This window comes from Folsomia candida, unplaced genomic scaffold (genome assembly GCF_002217175.1).
Source record: "Folsomia candida strain VU population unplaced genomic scaffold, ASM221717v1 Fcan01_Sc001, whole genome shotgun sequence".
Lineage (NCBI taxonomy): Eukaryota > Metazoa > Arthropoda > Collembola > Entomobryomorpha > Isotomidae > Folsomia > Folsomia candida.
Window position 1 is genome coordinate 13904955 of NW_019091193.1, and position 20317 is coordinate 13925271.

At 38.9% G+C, this 20317-nt stretch overlaps 2 protein-coding genes across 4 annotated transcripts in view; both read right to left on the minus strand.

The window, feature by feature from the left end:
- Positions 1 to 10831, minus strand: part of LOC110842833 (Down syndrome cell adhesion molecule-like protein Dscam2) — a 24186-nt gene extending 13355 nt beyond the window's left edge. The window contains exons 1-7 of one of the 2 annotated variants that reach the window (XM_035846872.1): positions 9822 to 10831; positions 7362 to 7409; positions 4027 to 4210; positions 1618 to 1763; positions 1391 to 1534; positions 1284 to 1323; positions 2 to 144 (exon numbers count right to left, since the gene is read on the minus strand). In XM_035846872.1, the coding sequence (XP_035702765.1) occupies positions 2 to 144; positions 1284 to 1323; positions 1391 to 1534; positions 1618 to 1763; positions 4027 to 4210; positions 7362 to 7409; positions 9822 to 9828 (712 nt within the window). In that variant the 5' untranslated portion in view covers positions 9829 to 10831. Of the gene's footprint in view, position 1; positions 145 to 1283; positions 1324 to 1390; positions 1535 to 1617; positions 1764 to 4026; positions 4211 to 7361; positions 7410 to 9821 lie in introns of those variants that run through there. The other variant, XM_035846904.1, reaches the window with a different exon arrangement.
- A 5053-nt stretch (positions 10832 to 15884) lies between these two features.
- On the minus strand, positions 15885 to 20144 carry LOC110863451 (actin cytoskeleton-regulatory complex protein PAN1). Of its 2 annotated transcripts, XM_035847707.1 has the most exons (13): positions 19936 to 20144; positions 19427 to 19471; positions 19181 to 19305; positions 18893 to 19096; positions 18716 to 18791; positions 18538 to 18639; positions 18275 to 18447; positions 18131 to 18204; positions 17844 to 18019; positions 17438 to 17753; positions 17194 to 17368; positions 16829 to 17126; positions 15885 to 16755 (listed from the first exon to the last, which is right to left on the minus strand). In XM_035847707.1, exons 1-13 carry the CDS (start codon positions 19979 to 19981, stop codon positions 16235 to 16237), a joined length of 2331 nt encoding a protein of 776 aa, XP_035703600.1. In that variant the 5' UTR covers positions 19982 to 20144; the 3' UTR covers positions 15885 to 16234. The 2 variants fall into 2 exon arrangements, with proteins under 2 accessions (XP_035703600.1, XP_021968456.1); XM_022112764.2 differs by having other exon boundaries at positions 17194 to 17753.
- Positions 20145 to 20317: the final 173 nt, after the last annotated feature.

Genomic DNA, 20317 nt, shown 5'->3' on the forward strand with positions numbered 1-20317 from the left:
CCTCTGGATTGGAGCGTTCTGAGCATAAATGGAGCACTGGATTGAATCTTATTGTTGAGTAGGTTGAGACCTGCACATATAAATAGTTGTTGGTGCTTGGCACCTACAACGATTAGGAGTAACCCCACCGAGCTGATTTGATACCTGGAAAAAGAGAGAGGGAACAGAAAATAAATCGAATTGCCAAACTCTCATCTCGAGGGAGGCGGAAGATGTCTATCCTTTTGACACTCTAATATTCTTTCATCAGGTTGGAGATGGATTCGGGTGAGGAATGGAACAAAACTCAAACTGGGAGGTGATGGGATGCAATGTGCAAAGAGCCGAACGTGCTCTTCCCTCAATAACAGACGAGAGAGGGAAATAAAAATGTCGCACTTTCTCTTGATGGGGGAAGTGAAAGGCGTTGTTTGAGAAATTCTCTCAGTTCTCACTCAATATCTCCAGAAATGCTTTCTTCCCATTCTTTTATACTCACACGAGGCCAAAACTAGGCTGAAGAGGTGCGTGTACCTTCATCTGTATGTAGTAGCCTAAATATACCTCTGCCCTACCACCACCATGCACCATCTCATTACATCTTCACGAAATTTTGAGAGATGCAACACCATTTGCTTCCTACTTGCTTCATTCACTCTTCTTCTTCCAGCCGACTTGAGCTCCGTGGCTTAACTTGCTTTTCACGCAACATTATTTGAGCTGGACTTCTCAAGATTGCAGTTTAGCAGCAGTTGCGTTGAGATAAAAGTTTAATAAAGGAATCAAAGGGGAACGTGCACGGGGAAATAAATCATATTTCTAACGAGTGGCTTGTAACTCGACTCAACTTTTAAACTTTTTTTACCTTCTTCTTCTTTCTGTTCTTTACATTAAATGAAAAAGAAAAAGGATTAAAAGTTTCCAAAGGGTTGTTGGTAAGAAAACGCTAAAACGCTCAGCCAGCCCGAGCCAGTCGCTAACTCACATTCATGAAGCTGAACAGAGGCGAGGCAAGGCGATGAATAGCTGGATTTTGTGCGATGATTGATGAATCCATTGTTCACGCCATGAAACACCACCACACCGGAACCACCATCACCACATGCACCCGGCGGATTCCTCACAGATCCAATTGAACGGACTTGATAAAATTCTACGCCTTGGATCGTGCCATTTGAGATGAACGAGAAGGTGCGTGATGATGCAATGTGTATGTCCGAGCCATGGCCAGCGAATGGTCTTATATATATTTATATATGCGTGCAGATGAATTGGTATAAATTAAGCAAAGTAGACAGACTTACTTTTCATCAGACTCGATTTCAGTCTCGTGCCCATATTGGTCTATCCGAAGGTGAAGAATATTAGTTGATAAATGTCCAAACTAGACTAGAATCCGGGTTATTCTTACCGACAGATTTCCAATGAATAATTTTCACAAAGTCCTTATAGACAGACGGTTTGACATCACAATTAAGCACAGCAGGGTTCCCTTCGATTATCTCGCCACTGTCGACAGCACTGGAGATTTCAAATTTAAATGGCTCGTCGATAACTGTAAAAACACAGGTGAAATTGATTATAGAAATATATTTCAACATAATCTACATCAAAGGGTTAGAAAATCGAGGGTCATACTTGTACGAATGGCGAAGATGGGGCTAAGCGTCGTCCCGATGGGATTCGTCACGGAACACCTGTACCTCGAATCGTGGTGAATCGAGGAGAGGAAATCTTCCCTCCGAAACGGCAGAAAATGCAGGGAGTTGTTCTTTGTAATTTCTCTGTCAAGATTTTAGCTTAGTTATTTTGAGAGAACAATGAGGCATGAACTTGTGTGAAAGTTCTTGGTTTTTTGTGCATATAGAGTAACAAACCGTCTAAAGTGATACGTATTTACGGCTTAATCTCTATCAAATTTTGTGTCGTGACTTGTTACAAAATATATCAACACACCGGCCGCGACCCACCCAGCACTTGTACAGATTTGTTGTGCGGTGGGTGAAAGGCGGCGTTCACACAAGTGTCACAAGTGAAAGTGACATGTTCATATATTGAGTTTCGTTATGCGTTCTGGAAATACGGCTCAACAACTTTTTCCTCATTTTTTGCCTACCCTCTTCTTCTTCTCACTTTCACGGAGACAACACCGCACGGAAATATTTGGGGAGGCAGCGGGGATTGTGCTCATATCTGGATGCGACACTTTTGGATTGGATGCAGTTAAAGTGCTTATGCTGTAGCCCCACTTGTCATTTTATGTTATTTATTATCCATAATATGCAGCTCGTCCTACGCTGTGCGTATCTCTATTGATTGGTTTTATCACACAATATATCGAGTCAAGGGGGAATTTTTGAAAATCAAGCAATCTGAATGCCAGAGTCGTTTGCGAATGAAAATATATGTTGATGTGATGCGACACATAAACTCATTTCGCACCGCGTTTTCTTGGAACTTTTATTATTATTAATAGAATGGGGCACAGCTTTAATAGCGGCGCTCCCTTATCATATCTCACTGCGGTTGCGGAGTATAAAATTTCTATATTGCTCCAGTTTGACAATAACGATGGCTCCTTCATCCATAAACATGCGTTTGCGATGTTCGTGTGTGAACAGATTTCTCTTGTTGTGTATTATACATTCGACAGTAATGTTGGCCCATTTCCTGTGTGGAAAGTGGAAAACTCGAACGTGTGGAGACCTAGTGAAGAATTAGTGGACGGAGAAAGCACATTTGTTTGCGATTCATTTCTACACTTGCTTTTGGGAACACGCTGCTAGGATATTCTGAGTCGTATAAATTGAAGCCTTGGTAGAATACACCTCATTTATCTTCCCCATTAGGTTCCTGACATTTCGTAACAAATCAGTTAGAGCAGAATTCATTATCGATACGGGAACGTATAAATATTTCACCCCAAAATGTACAAACTTGCAAATGACAATTTTTAGCACAAACAACTCGCTGTAATGAAATTGGGAAAAATAAGGATTCATTTTTCTTTAGCAAGAAGTTCTCCGCTGATTATTTACTTTTCATGTACTTCGCAACCAGGTTAAACTACTGGGGTTTCCAAAATATCTGGAAAGAAAAATAAGAGAGGAGAGAAAATAGTCGCCATTCTTACCAAGTCTAATAAGAAAAGGAGAAAAACAAAAAAAAAATCAGGTTTTTCTAAGAATTAAAATCTGTCTTTTGTTGAACACAATTCGATTCAACCCAGTTTTAGTTACCAAACTTTTTGCTCAAAAGCCATAAAAGTTTTCAGCATTAGTTTGGTCCATAAACCATTAAGCAATCCCAGCTAAATTATTTCCAATTCCATTAAAAAAGACGCAAACCATTAGCATCCCGCTAGAAAAATATAAAAATTCGTTCTAAATCTGAGAAACTGGAACGTCGTCGGTGAAAGACGAAAATAATTTCAATCTAATTTTGTCACCAAATATGACAGCTCAACCGTCAACCGGAATCTAAAAAATAGCGGGGAATGGCAATCTGGCATGAAAAAGTCGGGGGAGGAAACGGAAATTAATCTGCTGACTGCGGCGTGGGTAGGAAAGGAGAAAGGCGAAAAAATCTTAATAGATCTGCACACATAAAAGTTCAGCACAAACTCGAGACGTCATGTTATATGATGCAAGCCTCCTTTCCCCGCTAAAGCCAATCCGCTTTTATAATAATGTGGGCCATTCCTGAATTCATTTCCCGAACTCCGAGTTGGACAAACCGGAAGACCTTTCTTAGACTTTGTCTTCACTTATTAGCATTGAAGGCTATTCGAATCTCACACCTTTACGTGAAAATAAAATGTCTCATGCATATAGTCCGCGTATTACAGTTCTTGTACATTTAGCTCAAATCTGATAATAAAAGCGCGTCATTTCATTAGCCCCGATATTTTTTATTCCTAACGAGATTTCGTTTACATAATATCGAATTTGCATTTCAAATGAGTCCAAAAATCTATCGTTTCTTAAATTTGGAAATATCACATTTGAGACTTCCGAAATGTTGATAAAAATCGCTATAAGTACGAACCTTATTCCTGGGATTTCTGTGAGATGATTTCCATCCGCTGTTAACCATTTCGTGCTGAGAGGGGGATGACCAGCTCCCGTGCATTTCAAAGTGACTCCAACACTATTAGAAAAGTATGTTACCGGTGGTGGATGTTGTCTCAATTCAGGGCCCTCAAGATTCAATGATAATGATCCTGCACAGTCTGGAACCAATATAAAGAAATTACTGATACATGCAAAGCTTAGGATTAGTTGGAAATAAATGGATTATTAAAATATGTAAACATATTCGATACTATTTATTTCTGCTTAATTAAATTATGCGCATTAAAAGCAATTTTGTTAATTTCTTCAAACCAGAAGATGCAATTGGTCCATTGGTCTATCACTCCTTGTTGATCTCCAAATTAATGATTACTTAAATCAATTGAACGTTAGTTTCCCCATTGGGTGTCGTTATGATGTTCGTTACCGAAGAAGTGCTGTGGGGTGCAGGTATTGACGTCAACCAGTTCATACGTAGATAGTCAGCAAGGGTTGCGTATAGACGAAGGAACTTCCGTTCAAGTATGGAAATATGCCTTATGCTAAAGACGCTATATGGATTGAAGCTCGCAGTCTACATACATAAATTCAAGAGAAGGATGGGAAGGGTTAGGTCAAATTTTGAAAACATGTACATTTATACTTTCTACTTTACGAGGGTATTCATAGGTGTGCCTGCCTGCTGGTGTCGTGCTGGGAGAAAAGGGGAAGGTGGGATCGATATAAACACAATGCGCAATTTGCATGCAAAGACATCTTCCTAAGAAGAATTATATTCCCGCGAGAACAATACTCACGGCACAAAGTTTCCAGTAAAAATGATGAGGTGCAATTTGTCGAATGGTAGTATAAATTTGATCTTTCACAGAATACAAGCAAGATGAGTGGTTAGCTAATACTGAAAACCACTTCCGAACCCAGCAGCAGCCTGCTCCTACGTTGTACGTACTTGCCACTATTTACTACTTGCAACAGCACTCAGGCTTTCCGCAAACTACACCGTTATCTACCCACAACTACCTATTTCTGTATAATCCTTGTATCGGAGGAAGTGAGATAAGCACGACAGAAGTGCGGCGGCCAAGCAAGGTACTCAGGAAGGACAAGGAGCTTTCCCTTTGCCACCACCGGAAACGAGTATCCTCCTTCCTGTGCAGTCCAATTGTCACCTTCTTCAGTTCCAACAAGCTGTTTCCATCATAATAAAGGAATTGTCACAAATTATTCCCCCTTGACATTCCAGTTGTAAAATATTCCATGGATGTCAACATGGTATGAAATAATGCGAATTGCTGTTCTGTCTCGTGTACAAAGCGTTTCTTGTACGTTGAGCAGTGAGAGGATCCCGTTTGTCTGCAAATGCAGAGGAATATGTAAGCTACGCGTAACAAAGGTCGGCTGGGGCTTTGGGGTTTGAGGACTTTATCCCTCTCCCTCTTCATTCTCCTGTATTATTAAAAACGGTGATTTAGCTTTCTCCGCGACTTTCTCTTCGTGTGAGAGAGCCGAATCAAATTATATTAGATGCTACAATTATATGTCAAGTATAATACTAAAATTGTAATGACTTTTTTTATGCCCTTTGTTTGAATAAGCAGCCTGCCATCAGCTAAATGATTAATTGTGACTGTGGTCCTCTCCTGTCTCCCGTAATCTTCTCCTGCGGTGGTGTGAGCATCATTTTCTTCAGATTACCAACGCTCGCAGTCTTTTCTGCTCCGCTCCCGGAGACTTTTCTTTGTCGAGCAAAATTCCTCTTGACTTTCATCTTTATCAAAATCTCCTCAGCCTCAGATTTCATATTTTTTATCATTACAATTCTTATTTACTCGCGCTCTGTTGCAATCTTTGCATATCTAAATTTCAACAATGTGTCAAGTTCAATCTTGTGTGGTACATTTTAAAACTTCTTTCAATACAGTTTTACATAACAGACAGATGCAATTGCATAACTCCTGTCTCAGGCTGTAAAGATGCCGTAAAAATGCACAAACTCATGGTCTAAATTCATATAAAATGTTATGACATTATGTTACATAATAACCTAATTACATGGAAAAGAGATAGTATTGAAAAATAAATTACGTATAAATTGCATAATAAAATAAACGTCAAATTATAGTCTAAATCATTTCATATATGTATCAATAATACCATAAAATCAGACAACGACTGGACAAATGGCGCTCTATTGTTTTATTATACGAGACGGAAGACGGGAAGGTTCAGATATCTGCGGAGGAATGGGAAATGAGAAGTACGTATAATGGGAACATCTTATCTAGATTTGACTGGCCCGTAATATGTCAGGGAGCAGACTGCCAACCAACACGGCCTCTCGTCAAGGAAATAAATTGCATCCTTTGCTTTTTCTGTTGGCTTCATTTTCTCCTGAAGACGCATCATTATCATCATCGTAGTGCTGGCAGGAAGAGCAACGTCTGGTGAAAATGATACCCTGAGCAACACCTTCCACTCCAAGATTACCCATTTGGCCAGATTGCCGCATGTTGCGCGTCATGGAATAACCTTATTCTTCCCATAATAATAATGCAATATAATATAATGCTTCCATCACTACAATCACCTTCTCTGGAGAAAGACTTGTCATGAAAAGAAGTAGCTTCAGCCTGTGCGCGTCAGCTGCGAAGAATTTGATACGCATTTTTGGCACGTTGATGCGAATCACTTGATTGTGTAACAGCTCATATCGGAATAATGTGCTCATAAAGTGTCTTTCCACATTACTTTGGAAATAAATATGAAATTTTGTGAGATGAAAGAACCCGAGCAGTCGACCAGCAGACCAAATGCTCAACGTATGAAGTTATTCTTAAGAAGATAAATAATTTGAAGGATTTAGATTGTCATATTGGTGTGTGCAAGCGACTGCGTTTTAACAGACGAAATAAGTAATCCATATCAAAGAGGAAAGAAAAGATGTGTGTAGTCGTAGTCCCGATGTTCATATGCAGTACACATGCACATCTGCATAATGGCCTAATAGCAATAGTCAGTAATGGAGTGTGTAGAGATTCTAAAGATTTTATTATCCTTAAATTCCAATCGATTTTATCAAAGAGTGGAGTGATACCAAGCGTAAAATTGAGGATCAAGCCTGATTTATTGCTCCTTGCACAATTTTGTAGACTAATAATTTGATATATGCCAAAATGCCAAATGTTCCCCGACGGGAACATACGCATGTATTTGTATGTATGCATTTGTGAAAATCTAACAACTAAACTTACTTCTTACTCGTACCTACAATGTTCCAACGGATTTAGAAATACAAAAAAAATAACTTACGACATGTTAGGAGAAGGGCTGGCACACTCCAAATCCAAATTGCGTGTGCTGAAACACAAATTTGTTTACAATTAGAATTCTGTATCATCCCGTTCCACATTTTAATTTTTGTCTGAGCATGAAATTGTATTTACAAAGTGGGGAGACCACCATCTCATGAAATGGCATTAGCAGAGGGAAGATATCAAATTTAGCAAACGTTGGCGAGGAAGCGAGTCGAGTGTGTGAAAATTTTCTCAATCTGGAAACTAAATTCCGTCCGACAGTCAGCGGATAAGTGTTAAGCTTTTCCGGAGGAGAGAAAGCTCGCGAGTTTATGTGAGGAGGCGATGGGCGAAGAAGAAGCCGTCCGCTCACTCCCATTTCCTCCAACTCACAGCCATTTCACTTATGCAGCCAACCGAATTCCGAGCTCTACTAAATAAATTCGAACCTCTTGCCCCTCCACGAAACTAAATGAATACATACATATCTAGGAAATGTATATGACACGACACCTTCTTGGAATTTCATGGTTTTTGTCGCGAAATGAGCGTAAAAATATATTTCTGAAATAAACTTCAAAAAGAAAGCAAGAAAATAATGAGGGATGACAATAGTTTGTATCAAACAAATTAATTAGTGGTATCGAAAGTGCGCAAGACTTTAGAGAATTATATTTACATATTATTTTACTGTACTGAATGAGATTCTCTATACGCTAACTAACCAGGAAATGCATATCATATGTACGTACATGTTTGCAAGGAATGTGTGAACGACATGGAAATTGAACTGAAAATCATATTAAACTTTCTTAAATCGACGATTGCTGTAGGCCGCGAAGTCCATTGATTCTTATTCTTCCATGAATGCGACAATGTGAGTTGGTGGTTCGTGCCTTCATGTAAAATGGTTTCATATCATTATATTTTATTGTGTTGAAAATTGAATTGAAGTCAAGGAGTTGCTGATGTCAATTTTCCTAATGTGATACGTCCAAATTTCTTTTTATGCGTTTATATATATAGGAGAAAGGGTACTGCCTTGGAAATCTAGTTCTTGTACAGCTTTGCGCCCGAACACAATTGAATAATGGCTGGGTTTGGATTCCAGTCACTTCCATCCAGAAAAATTGAAATAACTTTGCTCAAGGAATTTGCATTTTGCAAACTGAGCAAATCTTAAAAGCTGAATTTGTATACGCACAAAAAAATTCGTAATCTCAGAACTTGGTTAAAAGTAGTGAAAACTTCTGCAATTATGCCAGTAGACATCTCCAACATAATAAAATCAATGGCCCAACTTAGTGAAAGAACTGCTATTCTCTCTCTTGAAATAATTCCAGAAGAATCAGACTCCCATAAAACGAGCGCCTCGATAAATTACATTCAGTCCTTAATTCATGCAAAATGTGGTGGCTGGTGGCCCATAATTTGAAAGAAATCTAGAGCATGACGGATTGGGGACATGCATATAGACATTTTGCGAATGATTGTCTTCTTATAATATATCTCGCATATCCATTCTTCTCCCCTTCGTGATTGAATATCGACATGCTTACGAACTGAGGTTTCGCCCATTCGCAACGAACTTGGGTTCTGTTGTACTTTCTCCAGGATCTCTTTAAATTAAGAACCGTCTGGTTATAGGATACGTAGCAAGTAATTGAAAAAGTTTGAGCTTTTTATACAATAAATACTGGAATACTCAAGACCCCTGAAAAAATTAATTGTAAAATTTGAGCCGAGGAGGTAGGCGAATAAACTTATCTAAAAGTGTAGTGACGTATTTATACTCAAATTGCACATTAACTTTTTTCAATAAAGTCTTTTACCATTTTTACAGTTCAAAAGTATGTATATGTAACGCGATTCTACATATATTCCAATTTCAGCTTTCTTTACCCAATGTCGAAATTACAAATGCAATGCATACAATGTAACCTATGCATACATGGCACTTTAGGTCACCTTACTACGTCGTTCTGTTTACTTATTTTTTTATCGAGTATTAAATTTAAGATACTCGCTCTACTAAAATAAATCGACCAGTTTGTGGGAGTGTTGTTTCCGACTCGATCGACACCGACGAGCTATTAGGCTTTGCTTAGTGGTTTCTTGTTTAAACAAAATCTCGAGCCAGAGAGAAATCAACTAGGTCAATGGGGAGATGGATTGCTTTACAATGACATCCGGGCAGCGGAGTATGCAAAAAGTCAACAATGTAAATACTTTCTCTTCTGACAGTGATTGTTACTTTCGATGGTCTAATGCTCATCCTGCCATGCTTCATTTCTCCTCCCTTTCCGTGTAATGTGTCTATTGTGCAAAATCTTACAAGCATAATCTCCCATAAGGCGATGGGGTTTTAAAATAAGTGGGTGACATTTTATAGGCAAATTTAAGAATTCCATTCATATTGGAACAATTCAAATACATAGATTGAAACTATGAACTATGAAGCGAAACTGAGACTTACCCTTCATGATGTAACTTTCTCCAGTAATTTTGATCCCGCTGAGACGTATGAAGCTCTTACGAATACCACTGATCTGATATTAAATCACGTGTCAAGCTTCCATGTCATGAATCAACTTTGCAGTGCTCATATATTCATGTGATTAACTTGTAGATAAAAAATGGATAGGGTTGCTTTGGCTGGTGATGCATGGATTTTCCTCTCGTCGGTTAAGTAAACTTGCCGGGCATCCAATTTACTAAACGTTAAGAGTTTTTTTCTTCTTTTACTTCACTTGACATAATGTCTCATCGTTCTCCTCCATCCAACAAAGATCCTTCAGCCCTCATCCCATTAAAACTGATAATCCCGAGATTTCCTGCAGAGATTTCTCTATGGCCAATATTTCATCACTTCACTCCCAACCAACATATCCATCCACTCGGAGCTGACAAACTGTTCGCTTTTTCTCACTTCAACGCTGATTAAGACTGAAGAATGTGTCACTTTTTGGCGTTTCCCATTGTGCACATTTCAGCCTACTTGAATTTCTGTTCACTTTCTATAAACAATTCTTTGTTCTCCTCTTTTTGTTGGTTACACGAGAACTATTTTTGTCTCTGTGATGGAATTGAAAGGTCACGTCAACCTGGGAAAGTATTACCTCTTCTGGAAGGTGCAAAAAGGAAGTTTCACTCGTCCTGTCTTCTTGTCCCTCATCATCACCAAGAATGTAATGCTCACGCTGTGATTATGCGATGTGTTCCGTTTTGCAGTTGTGTAGGTAGTTTCCGTGGGGGAAGGAGATGAGCTTTAGGTATCTTTCAACCGATTATCACTTCTATTCTAGTCCTTATCCAGTTCTCTCCAAACCAGCAAAAGCGATGTATCAAGGGGGACTAGAATAAATGATCTGGATGATAAGGAGCGAATTGATGATATGGCTTGATTATTAGGAGATAATGGAATTGTTGCCAGACAGGCACATGCACCTCGAGCTCTGGTTCCGCAGCTCTCTTTCTCTCTCTGCATCCTCTCACAGCCAATGTGAGACTGGGAGAAAGCGAGCAAGGAGCGAGTGGATTTCTACCCAGAAAAGCTCAACTTTTACCATGAAATTCAACCTCCGAGTTGGTGTATAAGAAGTGGTGATGTGAATTCTGTGTCTTGCGACTGACATTTTGTTTCCCCCACCACCACCACCAACAAACACATGAAGGAACTTGTGCCTTTCGCTGCGAAGTAAGGTTGTGACTCCAGTAAATCTCGTAGGTTAAGGGTTGGAATGGAGAAAGCAATCCGAAAATGAGCAAAGTTTAGCAGGAACTAAGGCAAGTCTTTTGCAGCATGGATAAAGGATCTAAGGTCGCCAACATTACCCAAGTTTATGTGAATTTAAGTTGTAGTTTATACCAAACTCAGTCACTGGCAAAGCGACTCTCAGGAAGTTGAACTCCAACTGAACAAATTTGACTGATTTATAATTTTCGACCAGTTGTTAAGTGCGTTGAAAGTATTTGGTAGCATCAATTAGATATCAAATAAGGCTCCCGCTTTTATGAGAGATGATTGGATAGGGAAGTGGCGGATGAAGCGATGAGCACTCTGAGTCTCCAAGGAATTTCCAAGAAGAAGTAGAGTGGACGACACCGCAGCAGATCGAGGAGGCCGACGACGAGAGAATTGGGCACCACCACCACATAGTTTCTCAACTCGTTACTTTCTCTCCGGAGAAATCCCTCTCGTATTCCGCTGCTCAAGTTTGTTTGGATTAATAATGTCTCGTCATTAAATCTTCCTATATAATCTATCCGAGGTAATTTATTTCTTGATCAGAGACACATGGAACCCATCGCCACAAAACAAATGAGATTCTACTCTGATGCTGATGCGACTGGCATATTGTATTCTACAAAATTATGTTTCGGCCATGAAAAACTATAAATACAGAGAGTGTATGCTTATGGCCATTATAGTTTTTATATCGATTGTTAAATTCTGCAGACGTGACAAGTGTAGGATTAGTAAATATGTGCTACGTAATGTTTGATTTTCTAAAATAATTACTTGAGCCAGGCATAAGCATGTTTACCTCTCATTTAATTACACCTATTCACTATAGATCAGACACGCCCAGGTAGAAATTGCACACTCGCTCCATGGTCATTGTTCTTTTGTTCTCCTCGGAAGAAAAAGGAAATAAGGACATGAATTATCAGCAAAATGGGCCGTTTGGTTCCTCTGAAAGTCTCAAATTTGTAAGTGTGCAGTAAACGCAAACAAGACCGGACGAGGGGTGGCAGCATCGAATTTCTGTGAACTAGTGTCTAGCAGGGAGGCAACAGGAATGGGATTAGATGAGAAAAGTCATTTCATTAAAAGAAAAACATTGTGCTCTTTAAGCAAGTACGTTAGAAAGAAGACACTGCATTTCAGCCCTACTTCTTAATAATAGAAATAGGGCTGAGAACGAAGTAGACGTAGAATCGACTGAGCCGAGAGTTGATACGCTGCTGACGGTAAGTTGGCTGGTGGGTTGTTAGTGTTAGAGATGAGATGAGACAGAGATGTAACAGCAGGCAGAGGCGTCCTCCCCGTAAATAAGTATGTTCGTACGTATATTCGAGGCCCTACAACTCTGAAAGGCTTGTTTTGCTAACTGAGAGAAAGTGGATGTAATTAGAAAAGTCATTCTACCAAAAATACCATTTCCACCAGCACAACTAGCTCGGCTGAGGAGGATATTTAAGCAAGAAAAATTTCCAAGATCTGCTTTCTCTTCCACAATACAACTTAGGTTTCGCAGATCTGGCTTCGGTTACCCTCATTCATTGAGGTCTCCCCTAGGTTGTGGTACATGATGGTGGATTAGATGAGATCCACGGGGTGGAACAATTTTATTCGACAATTGGTTTGATCCGTGTTGTACATCTAGTAATATATATTTCAATTTCTAGAACTGATGTAAATTATGTACTCGCATAAAATTTCATGAGCTAAAGTTTTTCGGAATATGCATACATACATTTGTATATAGGTGTTGGTTATATAACTGCAGGAGATGAAATATGCACGTAGTTTTGTCAAATAGTGTTCTGTCAACAGGCCATGTCTCAACTTTCGAGGATAAACAATTTCACATGAGATGAGCGTGCGGTGGACGCGACATAACAAAAACGACGGAATTAGGCTCATCGAGATAATGAAATGAGTAATTCATGTAATTTGTTGGCCACGATAGCAGCAGACAATTTCTCAAATGATCCAATGACACGAGTGGCCACGCTCGCTCAAGCCGAATTCCGCTCTTCCTAAATACTTATTATTATTATTCCGGGAATATAATGTGCAGAAACACACACTTCATCATTCGAAATACAAACATGGATTAGAACGCTGCACATTCGGTCATAAATATTAATATGAATGACGAGTGTACTGTTGAATCTGCAAGCTTCGCTGATTATCACCACTTATAATAATAACTCATTTCATTGCCCCCAGCATTCAGTTCTCACACGTTCCACTCGACTACGAGTATAATTTCCGCCTCTCTACTCCCAACCAATTAAATTCTCGTATCAATCTTGCTCCATATTTGTACAAATGACGACTAATTTAATTGAGCGATCTGCCATGTCGAAAGTAGGTTATGTATTACCCGCAACTTTCACCAAATATTCCGACACGTTGAAGTAGGGCTTACACAACAGCGTCGTCTTGTAAAGACGGCGTGTGTTTGTTGTGCACATGGAAAGATTAATATGTCAGCCATCCAGAGGACCAGGATGGACAACATATTTGCCATTTGAATTAACAAAGCGTTCTATATTGCCCCCCAGGCGATCTTGCCTTCCCGTCCATTACATCACATCATCCTGTTCCAAATTGACGGAGCTACCACTTCCACTCTATCCTCAAGCCTTTCTGCAGTTTATATTTGCCAAGTCGTCGTCAGTGGAAGAAGATGAAGTAGCCCACATCTCTCGTCTGCTGGAACAAATTCATCTCGCCGAATGACGGTGAAAACTTAACTTTGAAGTGGCACGTTCGCAAGCAAATGCATGTAGTACTCCAGCCAACCACAAGTAGAGTGTTAATGCAGCTAAATTTAAAGTTTTCGCCTGCCTTACCTCGTCCCTTTCGTGTAGTCGTAAAGAATCTATTTCCTCGAGGAATTCAACAACGTACAGTAAATAAATGTGTTTCGGCCGATCGTATATATCTTGTGTATCTATACAGTCACACACCATGTATAGCATAAGCTCTTCAATTAGTGTGAAATAAAAAAAACTTACCCAGGTGGATACAAAATGGCGATTCAGTTTTCATAGGGCAGGAAAAATATATGAGATTTGAAATAACAATGATTTTTCTGAGGTATATCTCAAAAACATGGTGGAGAAACTACAAATAAGTACATACATGGCACTCCAAAGCATAACATGAGCTAAATTAAGCAGACAAGGGTAGCCTTTTAGAAAACTTTTAACTCAGGGTCACTCTAATTGGATATTGATTAGTTACATACCTATGTATTTATCTTGGGGTAGAAGTGATTAGTGGGATTTGTATTCCATTCTGGTTACTCCATCCCAGACAAGCTCTTGTACACACATTGTGAGAGGGGTTGTTGGTGTAGAAGAGGAAAATTCGGGGGGAAATAAGCTGGATAGACGTGAATGGCATCCAGATTTCGGTTTTTTGGGTGCAAAGAAAAACATTTTTCATTCTGAATCGGATCCATTGGATTACAGTACCTCTTTATCCCCCCACGAGCCATTACATTCCTGTTTTCATGCTACGAAGAAAACCCAAACAGCAACACTTTCCCCAAACACCAATGCAAACTTGCTCCTCCAACTCCTCCGCTGCCCATATCGAAGGGCTGCGTAGGTAGAGTCGGTATAGCAGATACTACGAACAAAATTATTAATGGCTTACTCTGTTTAATAAGACAAGATGGGTTTATAAACCGTACCAATGCCGCCCTTTCCGTCGAAATTGCTTGTTGCATGAAAAAAAGACATTACAAGAAAATTTGCCCTGGTGCATGACCTGTGACCACTGAAAGCCAGCTACATTTTATATCATTGTAATTATGTATGATGACATGAAGCACCTCATTCCCATTCAACGGAATAAGGGCAGAAACGGGTTGGTTACGATATGCCTGTGCACTTACGTAAGAAGAGATGTGAGATGAGACAGGTGACTTTATGGGTTTGACTACAAAGAGGAATATCCATGCAAAAGACCCACCGGCGACCCCGAATTCCAGATGCTTTCTTCTCCAATGAACAATTCATTAGGAAGGAGCGGGAGAAAGGTGCATGAAAGTGATGCCACGAATCAAGAGTGGGTTTCATATTGACGTAAAGTGCGAATTTGTATTGCCACAAGCATGTTTCACCGTTCTTCCATATGGACCAAAGGTGACAAAGAGGTAGCAGAGTCAGAGTCGCAGAAGAGTCGTTCTTCTCAGACCTCAAGGAAGACATTAGGAGGCCCACCATCCAAAGAATTGATTTGAGTGGGATGGGTTTGTTGGTGGTGGTGGTGATCTAAAAGAATTCATGAGATGGGTTGACGAGGATGATGTGATGTGATGTGATCTGAGAGAAAAGATCCAAAAAGGCGAAGAAAAGGCACTCTCGTCCCTTATCCAAAATCGATGGGAAAGTCAGTCAGAAAGATTTCATCTCCACCACGCCAACTATGTAATTCCAGGTCCAAGGAATGGTGGAACATGTACATATGTACTTATCTTCTCAAATCCATCCGCTTTCTCTCTTGGTGGGCTTCGGCATTTGGCTCCACTGCACCAAGTTCAATCTCCAAACAACCAATTCCACGTTGGTATAGTATAAGGGTCAGTCGCAGAGGTGAAGTACAAATCTATTGAAAGTACAGCAGCCCAGGTGATGTGAGGCTACATGCTAAAAAGATGGCGTGTACGCTGTACGCACCTTTATAATGTCTACCCAGTGGAATTACCGATTTTGCGGTAAAATGATTGATACCTTGTTAACATATTATACAGGATAAAAACTAATTGCCGGTTATATATAGCAGTTGGCCGGATGAAGGTTTAAGGATAGCTAGTTTATTATGTGACAACTCGGGGGGTATTATATTGTACAATTTTATGTAAATTAGAGGAAAGTCTATAGGAATATAAAATACTAAAATTATTTCCTTGAACAATAGTAGAAATTAACTGCACTGAACTTAATACTAATATTATGCATGTATCATTCATATAACACTTAGCCATAAATAACATCCCGTATTCACAACAGTAATATACTTATTTTGAATCAAATAATTAAAATTAGTCATACTGTGGAACAAGCCCAATCTGCCCAATTAATAATAAGTAAATAATAAATGCTTGCTTGATCATGTACGGACCACTCCTTTAATTCAAATTATTATGTTTCCATTGGAGGGTCTGAGGCGGTTTCTTCACCTTGAGTTTCGATCATTAATGGCCCTGGATCCTGGGATTCATTATTTTCTCCCAGGTGTGGCTCACTCTCTTCTAGGGTTTTCGGTAATTCCTCGGTTGGTGGTGGTGCTGGGGCAAGAATAGAGGGGGCCTCTATATCGGTAATAGGAAGAGGTTCAGGTTCAGGGGCACCTTCAATTTGCTGGGTGGCTTCTAAGGTATGATCAGGGAAATTTTGTTCGGAAGGTTCAGATTGACTTGCAAAAGGCATAGCCACTTCATTACTCCCACTAACGGTGTCAGCAATAGGCTCCGATTCTGGTTCAGTATAATGTACATCTGAAGGAACATTATCATCAGATGAAGTTGCATCCTTGTAAACAGACTCTTGAACTTCAGACGGTAGAGTGAATGCTGGTGCTGGTTGTTGTTGCTGCTCCACAGGCGGTGAGGCTGGGGGCGGTTGACCTGCCGCGATTGAGTTCGAATAAGAATCCACAATCACTAGAGAGATACCATAAATTAGATATATATATCTCTCCTGATACATAAATTTAATTAGTTTGTAATCATTTACATTCAGTAGGTGGTGGACATTCATCATGCAAAACCGGGACATTAGTGGGTGAGTGTTTCAACTGATCCACATCCATACCCTCTGGTTCAACTGCAGCGGGGGCTTGAGCAGTACTCATCGCTTCCTCCATGTTAGATACATCTGTCGTATTTTCTAATACATGTTCAGCAACAGTCTCATTCTGAGGTGAATGTTTAGGCTGATTTTCTTGTGTTGAGAAAACTGAACCCTCTGCACCCGCTGGTGCTTCAACGTGTTCGTGGGATGTTATGAGTTGAGTTTGGTTATGAGTTTCCACCTAATCATACAAACCACTTTATAAGCATTTTTCAAAAATTTTAATAATACATACTAACAGTACTAACTTGATAAATCTCCGTGGTGTTTTCTTGACCATCAACTAGATCTGAATCTGTAGTATCTGTAGTGTTTGTAACACTTGCTGGTTCTGCGTTAGGTTGATGTTGTTCAACATGCAGATGCTCAACTTCCTCAATGACAGGAATCTCGGATGATGCAGAATCATCATCATGGAGTGCTCTAGTAATTGAAGATAATTGTTCATTTTGAATTTCTGGCACGACTGCAGAATCTTGAACTAGCTCGGACCCAGAAGTGGTTGTTGTAGATTCATCAACCTCCATTCGCTCGGATTCTTCCTCTTCTCCCTCCTCTTCCTCTGGTGATTTTTCTGGCAAATGATTCAATTGGCCAGCTGAAATTTCTACAACGCTACTCGTCTCCTCTTCTACATCGTGTTTATCTTGTGAAACTATAGCATGGTTCTGACTTATCATTGTAGTCTCATTAGAAGCTGAGCTATCTGAAATATTATTTAGTGCCCCAGATTCCATTGGAGTAGTATGCTCCGCATTGTCCGGTACGGCAGTCACGCCATTCTGTTTTGCCATAGGAATCGAGTGCCCTGATGAACATGTTGCAAAAACGACTGATAAATATCTTACCCTTCTAAGTGTACCACTCTGGTCATTAAAGAAAAGAAATGAATACATACCATCTCCATCTTCTTTTGGGACAGGAGCTGCAGCTGCTTGAGATGATGTTGCGTTTTTGTTTCTTTCCTCTAGTTCTTTACGAGCTATTTCGAACTGTTTCTCAACTAGTTTTTGAAATGTTTCTTCGTCAACAGCTTTTTTGCAATGTTTTGTTAATTCTTCTTGAAATGCTTCACTAAAATTTGAGTAAAGTCATGTATAGTCATGTAAATAGTTATGTAAATAATTATAATAATTTAGCCCTGAATGACGATAATCATTTATTTAATTTGCATATTTATAATACCTAGATTCCATGAATCGTTGCTTTTTGGCTTTAAATTTTCCTTCAATTTGCTCCAATTCATTCTCTAACTTTTTCTAAAATAATGCAAAACAATAAATAGGCTAAACCTTTTAAAAGTAAAGTTTAGGAAAATGTCTAGTCTACCTGATGCATCGTGAGAGACTCCACTTGTCGCTTAAGAACTTGCATTCGGGCAGTGGTAACAACGGAACGTATATCTGGAACCATTGTGTCAGAAAACACCTCATTGATCAACTTGTGATTCCTAACATATCGTGAATGAGCCTTGTGTTTTTCACTGAATCCATCATCCAGATCTATAGCAAAGATATGTTTGTTATTATTTTTACTTTAAAACTAAGCTATTTAATCTGTTGCATTTCATATGAATAAGTTTGCATTTATACCATCCTCGTCCTCCGCTGGCTGAATTTCTATTCTTCGTTCAGCAGCAGCCGTGGCTTTAGTCGATAGTGGCTTTTCATTAATTTCACTCAGTTCTTGTTGAGCTAGTAATTAGATACATTCGCATTAATTAATCATACTAACTTCAAATGAAAAGGAAATAATCCAAATTTATCTTACCTCGAGTTTTTGCGGCAATGTAAGACTGATATTGTGGAGAATTGTGGAAAGTTTTTAAAGCCTTTTCGTAGTCGACCTTTTTGAAAAGGAGCAGATAAGTACGTAGATCAATAAAATTATTATCTTTTCTAAAAAAAATAATATTAGTTATGTGCTTAAATACTATAACTAACTCACTTTATCAGCTTCATAGCTTTCAATAAATTCTTGTTTGTCACATTCAGGAAGATCTCTCCACATTTGTCCAATAATTTTACCAATCTCCCACAATTTCAAATCTGGGTGATCGGATTTCACCTGATCCCAAACTTTTCTACTGTACCGCATATATGGCATAAGTGGTTTCTCGGGTGCTTTCGGCGCTTTTGGTATTTTTCCATCCTGAAAAGTAAAATCCATTCACTCAAATACTGATTTCACATGTATGGACTGGAATGACGAATAAGAAATTTATAAAATAATTACCGCAAATCCCTTCGTTCCTAGTTTTTGTGGATTAAAAGCAGGATGACTATGTGAAGTTTGGACGAAGGGGCTAGAGGCAGCATCCTTAGAACTGCCAACCATGCCACCAGATGCTCTGAGACGTTCTGAAATTGTAAAATGCGAAAACTATAAACTTTCTAAAAAACGCTGAATTTTTATGATGAATAAATGGAGAAATAAAACTGGCAAAGGCTAATTGAAAATGGGTTTGAAAACTTAAGTTACCTTTCAAAATGTTGAACGCAGGCATATTATGAGAAGGCGTTCCATCTACAAGTAATTAAATCATATATGGCAAAATCATAAAAGGAACAGACCAACATGCCGCAGGATGAAACATATAATATATTTTGGTATATACATAATATTTACTCCCATCCATTATGCAATATTGGATGTTTTATAAAATAAAATAAATCAGTGTTGGTTATCGGTTTTCGATATACAGAGAGATATAAGCAGAATTCAGTATGCAAATGCTTTTAAAAATTATAATTAACCACATTTCAGTACACTTAAATAATATGTTGCAAGTCTTGGCGAATCAAAGCTTTGATTTAAAGGCTGAAGGATTAGATTGATACGTTAGATATTATTAAAAATTTTGTAATAAAGTCGTATATCAAAGTGCAAACAAAATCTGAGCAATACATAAGCAAAAGTTTGGAATAATAATTCTACACTCCGTTTCAGGTCTTAAACTTCTCACTAATAATTGGTGAATAATTGCTTACGTTGAGATTGTGCAGCAGCGTGACGATAATTTGGAGGAAGTGACATTTTCAGAGTTTGAGATCAGTGTCACACTTTGATTGCCAGTTAAGACAATTAGTTAGAGTTAACAATTAATTGTGAATTAAAGAAATAATTTCTAATGAACAAGGCTCGATAATAATAAGAGCCCTGTGTTATATCATATCATATCATTGTTATATCATACTCTGTGTAAGAGCCGAAGCCAACACAAAAACGCGACGTCCCGCAAATCCAGTCTGACTCGCTTTCTATGTCTGTAAAAATTCTCAATCCATTCATGTGCCTTTCCTACATAGCTACATTTTCATTTCAATTGTGTCAAACTCAAATGCAAAATGAAACTTATTCAAGTTTCAGAAA